The 5,476-nt window shown below is 48.9% G+C and overlaps 1 protein-coding gene across 1 annotated transcript; it reads left to right on the forward strand.

The window, feature by feature from the left end:
- The first annotated feature begins 377 nt into the window (after positions 1-377).
- LOC100550448 (dimethylaniline monooxygenase [N-oxide-forming] 3-like) lies at positions 378-3,653 on the forward strand. Its single transcript, XM_010715723.3, has 5 exons — positions 378-819; positions 899-1,098; positions 1,213-1,571; positions 1,969-2,041; positions 3,056-3,653. The coding sequence occupies exons 2-5, from the start codon at positions 932-934 to the stop codon at positions 3,393-3,395; spliced, it is 939 nt and encodes a 312-aa protein (XP_010714025.1). The 5' UTR covers positions 378-819; positions 899-931; the 3' UTR covers positions 3,396-3,653.
- The last annotated feature ends 1,823 nt before the right edge of the window (positions 3,654-5,476 follow it).

Raw genomic sequence — 5,476 nt, forward strand, 5'->3', positions numbered from 1 at the left:
TTAAAAAAAGACAAAAGACTGTATCCAAGCCATGTCAAAGCAGGGGCATTTTTACTGGAGGCAATGCTGATATTTCCTGGAAAAATATTGCAGGGTGTTTCCATTTAATAGAAGCTTCTTCACTGAAGAGTTTCTTAAAGCACTACTTTTGGCATTTTTCCATGATTTTTCCACAGTACAAATGCTGTGCGCAAACTTTGCCTCTGCTTTACAGGTTCAGCAGTGGGAGAACTTCCTATGATGAGAAGTATTTGGTGCTGGGGGTCTGTTTGAAGGAGGTGAGGTCTTGGGACGCTGGCTGGGAAAACTCCCGTTGTGTCCTTTGTCACCTTCTGTTTTAGAAATTCAAGTTGTTTTCCCATCATTTACTGGTGCAAAGGCACGAAGACGCACCAAGCGGATGGACCATGGCTGGTCTGGTGTCTCAGGGTGGTGCTGGGTTGTACTTTTAAGGCACACAAATACCACACAAAGTTATCCTGTTCTCGCATGCTCCTCTCTGTCTAAATATTGAATGAATCCAGAGACAAAAACCTATCTATAGGTTTGCAGCAGCCCTCTGCTTTGAGCAACTCCCAGACATGCTCCGGCAGCGCCTGGAGGAATGGGAGCAGCCAAGGTTAACAGCCATCAGTGAAGAAGTGTCTTACATCCCTTTTTGTCTTCCTGCTCCCAGGGATAGAGAAGTTTAAAGGCTGCTACTTACACAGCCGGGAGTACAAGGAGCCGGAAAAGTTCAGAGGGAAGAAAGTGCTGGTGGTCGGCTTGGGCAACTCTGGCTGTGACATTGCTGTGGAGCTCAGCACCGTGGCCTCGCAGGTATGGAGACCTGAACCAGGGCTGGTTGGAGCTGGTGGCCACCATGGGGGTGGCTCACCCCTGCCTCACCATCCCCCAGGTTTACCTGAGCTCTCGAAGGGGCTCCTGGGTGATGAGCCGTGTCTGGAACTTCGGCTACCCCTGGGACATGCTGCTCATCACCCGCTTCTGGACGTGGCTGGACAACTTTCTCCCCAAGGCAGTCAGTGACTGGCTCTATGTCAGGGGCATGAACCAGCAGTACAAACATGAGGACTTTGGCCTAATGCCGGTGGATGGGTAAGCATGAGGCCATCTGTTCTCAAAGCCACCATAAGTGCTGGTCCCAGGCAGGATGAAATCTAGCCTGTCCAGGGCCAGCAGTAGGGGCCAACTCAGACTTGTTCCTTGCAGAACATCCCGCAGGGAACCAGTGCTGAATGATGACATCCTGAGCCGCATCACCTGTGGTGTGGTGCAGATAAAGCCAAGCGTGAAGGAATTCAGAGAAACGTCAGTCTTGTTTCAAGATGGGACTGTGCAGGACGACCTCGATGTGGTTATCTTTGCCACTGGCTACTCTCACTCCTTTCCTTTCATGGAGGATGAATCCATCATTGAAAGCAGAAACAATGAGGTTAACCTCTACAAATGCATTGTTCCTCCTCAGCTGGAGAAGCCAACTATGGCAGTCATTGGGTTGGTCCAGTCCTTTGGACCCACCATCCCGACAGCAGACGTCCAGTGCCGCTGGGCGATCAAGGTGTTTCAGGGTAGGTGAATGAGCTAAGGTCCCTAAATGGGAAGAAGCATTTCCCATCAGCAATATACAGGCTCAAACTAAAAATGAGGGCAGTGCATGAGTGCTGGAAATACCAGTAACCAGTCCCAGCCTTGCACCACGGGGAATAGGTCACTTATCGACCAGCTGCAGATGTCAGCGAGGTCCCTGTGGTGGGGCAGCTACCCGGGCATCGCCATGATACTAAAGGAGAGGGCAATCTGTTTTATTACAACCCCAACGCCCAAGTTTGATCCAAGCTCAGATCCTGACACCAAAGGGAAGAGAAGTGCCCAAGGATTCGGCTGACCCCTACAGACCCCATCTGCTGCAGGAGGGATCTCCTGGGCATCGTCACCCTTTGTCGACACTCTTCATGCTCTTTCCAGGGCTCTGCAAGCTCCCCTCAGTGAGTGAGATGCTGGAAGACATAGAGGAGAATAAGAGGAATAAGATCAAATGGTAGGTGCAGCTCATGGGACACTGCCTAGGAAGGAGGAGGAAAAGCCTTGCTGTCATCTCAGCCTGGGTGGATTGGATATGGGCATGGGGAGGGCTGCAGCAGGGGGAAAGCTCCTTGCAAGGAGACCTTTCTGAACAAGTCCGTTCACATCCCAGATGAGCAAACCCACTGGGACCAACACAGGAAGGTCCTACCCAGCTTCCTTAGTGTCAGTTCTTAGGTTTCCAACTGCCCCAGGGCAGTTGAATTGGTCAAATCTGTGCAGAAAATCTATAATGGTAAGATTTCCTGTCTGAAAATGCTGCTTTGCAGCATTTGTAGAGTGTTATCGATCTGAAAAAAAACATTTCTTACTTGCACACAAAGTGAGGCCCCAGCAAAAACAGAACATTCCCTTGTTCTCATTCTTCAGTAACATTTTTTTTGTTTCATAAAGTACACAAAGGTCTTGTTTACCCCCTCTTTGCACATGTCTCATGTTATAGTGAAGCAATACTTGACAAATATCAATATGGTCAAAGCTGAATATGGCCCAAGCAATGTTTTATGTTGTTCTTAGAAACTGTTGCACTACAGGAAGTTCCAAAGCACAGAGCTGCAGGGGCAGCCAGATCCCTTCACCAGCAGCAGCAGTGATGTGTGACCATGCCCCAACCCAGCACTGCTCCACAGTTTTGGGGGATGACAGGGACAGGTGCCACCTTCCCTAGGCTGACAGGGGGCACATCATCCCCCTTCTCAAGGCTTTGTGGGAGAGCAGTTTTCCGAGCCCTTGCCTTAATGTCATGGGAACAGGCTGCTGCCGAGCACAGAAAGCTGTCTGTGTTCTCTGCCAAATCCCTGTGCTATTTTGACCGTGCACTGAATATGTCTAAATTTAAGGAGGATTTCCTCCCTGCCCATCCTGGCTGCTGTTACAGGGTCTCCTCAAGCAGCAAGAACACAAGATGATGTCGTGTCGAGAGAAATAAGAAGATCTAAAGATCTCTCTTCCTCTACCCTCTCCCTCAAAGGTTCAGGACAAGTGACACGCTGCAGACCGATTACATCACCTACATGAATGAGCTGACCTCAGCCATTGGTGCGAAGCCCAACGTGCTCAAGCTCCTGCTGACAGACCCGCTACTGGCCCTGAAGGTCTTCTTTGGTCCCTGCACCCCCTACCAGTTCCGCCTGACAGGGCCGGGAAAGTGGAGTGGAGCCAGGAGAGCCATCTTCACTCAGTGGGACCGAACGCTGAAGGCCACGAGGACACGTGAAGCCCCCCCTGCTACCACTACAGTCCCCAGCCTGCTGGTGCTGGGGATGCTCTTCCTCCTGCTTCTCCTCCTCCTCACTGTGCTCTACTGGTAGGGGGATGGGGAGGGCTGCAGGCTTACCGAGTGGCTTCTGTGTGTAGGATGCTTTCTGCTGGCCACTGTCTGTGCTGCTGCCTCACTCCCTGCCTAGATAATTCTTCAAGAGCTCCCTTATATATAATATACAGCTATGGAAATCAGTGTAACCTCGGTGCCTTGTCAATTTGGGACCTTTCTCAGCTGTGGCGATGACAAAGTATGAAAGTGTCAGCTGGTGATTTTATCTCTAAACATGTATTCAATGTGTGATGCATTGCTATGCGTCTTCAATTTCACCTTTCCACATTTTTTTTCTATAGTGGAGAAATGGAGATAACATGTTTTGGTGTAAAACACATGTTCTGGGCTAAATGGGCTTGCCTGTATTGGCACTTCTGAGCAGTCAGAGGTGCCTGGGCTGGGTGACATCCCAACCTGCTAATGTGGCTTTAGCAGAGCAGAGATGTGCCCTATGTTTCCTTTGATACCACCTTCCGCTTTTGCTCTGCTCATTGCACAATGGATTATTTGATGTGTATAGAAGCAGTAACCACCTGTGGTGCTTTTGGAGCCATCAGCAGTTTGCTCTAAAAAGAGTTTTTCAGCCAGAATTTTGTGCCACCGCTCACTCCTCCCTTCCTCAGTGGGGTGGGGGAGAGAATTGGGGGGGGGGGGGAAACGAAACCAACATGTAACTCATGGGTTGAGATAAAAACTGTTTACAAAGACAAAAAGGAAAAAAAAAAGATTATAGTTATAATTATTTTATACGTGTGTATATATACAGACGAATATATACATAAAACGAATGAGGCACGAGCAATTCCCCCCCTGTCAACCACTGCCTTCCATGATGCCATACATAGAGTAGGGATTATTCCTTTGGCTATTTGAGGTCAGCTGTCCTGGTTCTATCCCTGCCCACCTCCTTGTGCCTCCCCCAGCCCCTCAGAGCCAGGACAGCAAGAAGCTGAGAGCAGAAATGTCCTTGGCTCTGTGCAGCACTGCTCAGCTACAGCTAAAACATTGCTGAGTTATCAGTGATGGCTTCCTCCTAAAGTCAAAACACAACATCATACCAGGTATTGTGAAGGAAAAATCAATTCTGTCCCAGCTGAAATGTGGATACGCTTCTCATTTCAGATAAGAGGACAAGTATTTTTACTCTTCATTTAGCATTGTGAATTTTATTGCATTTTGTGATCAATACATGCTATGGGCTGCAAGCTGAGCCAGGCATCAGGCTTGATGTGGGAAATGACTTTAACTTGAGAGTTGACAGCAAAATACTTTAATTGCTATGGATAATAAAAACAGAATTACCCATTCAGGTGTGAATTCCAGACAGCCCTTACTTCTTTCCTTATTGCTGTACCTAGAAAGTAAGAGTTGCTTATGACATCTCCATGAGCACAAAGCTTCGCTCGAGGGTGAAGCCTGGTATAAAACATCTGAATGCACACTTGATGAACAAAAAGATGGAATGGTGGTTTCATCGTGAGGACCGTGGCCATGTCCCATTCTCTAGGTGATTCTGAGTGCAGGATATAGCGTAGCTGATCCCTGGACAGAAGCGATGAGTCTTGGCTCCAGACCTCCCTGACCTGTTATTTACTCTCTGCTTGGGTTTGCTCATAGCAAACAGATTTAAAAGTCTGTACCCAGACAGGTCTGAAGTCCAGCAGGCTCAGCCTGACTTACCCTTGTCTGGTTCAAAGGCTTTCGAGATGCAACCAGCAAGTTTTTGTGTGTCTCCTGCTGTAGGTTGGGTGGATTTCCCCCTCAATACAGTGGGTGAGGTAAGGTTATGCCTTGAGAGCCTGCATAAAAACTGAGGGAAAGAGGCTTGGAGACTGATGTAAGGAGGAGATGGATAGGGCTGGGAGCTGGCAGAGAGTTGCAGGAGGGCTGGGAGATGGGGAACAGCATCTCAGGGGACAGATGGCATGTCTGGAGCTGGCCAGGTTGCAGGAGGAACACCTGGTGCTGGTGGGCCCAACCTCAGGTACCTCCTATAATTCTGCCCTGAAGCTGCAGAAAGCAACCCAACAACTGGGTGATATTCCTTTCAGACAAATTGGGGAAAAAAAACCACCA

The sequence above is a fragment of the Meleagris gallopavo genome, chromosome 10 (genome assembly GCF_000146605.3).
Source record: "Meleagris gallopavo isolate NT-WF06-2002-E0010 breed Aviagen turkey brand Nicholas breeding stock chromosome 10, Turkey_5.1, whole genome shotgun sequence".
NCBI classification, from domain to species: domain Eukaryota; kingdom Metazoa; phylum Chordata; class Aves; order Galliformes; family Phasianidae; genus Meleagris; species Meleagris gallopavo.

What these genes read in the sequence shown, in the direction of transcription:
- LOC100550448 (XM_010715723.3), top strand. Translation starts at nt 932, where the DNA reads ATGAGCCGTGTCTGGAACTTCGGCTACCCCTGGGACATGCTGCTCATC. An exon ending in GGCCTAATGCCGGTGGATGG is followed by an intron (nt 1,099 to 1,212) that starts GTAAGCATGAGG and finishes TGTTCCTTGCAG; the next exon opens with AACATCCCGCAGGGAACCAG. An exon ending in GGCGATCAAGGTGTTTCAGG is followed by an intron (nt 1,572 to 1,968) that starts GTAGGTGAATGA and finishes TGCTCTTTCCAG; the next exon opens with GGCTCTGCAAGCTCCCCTCA.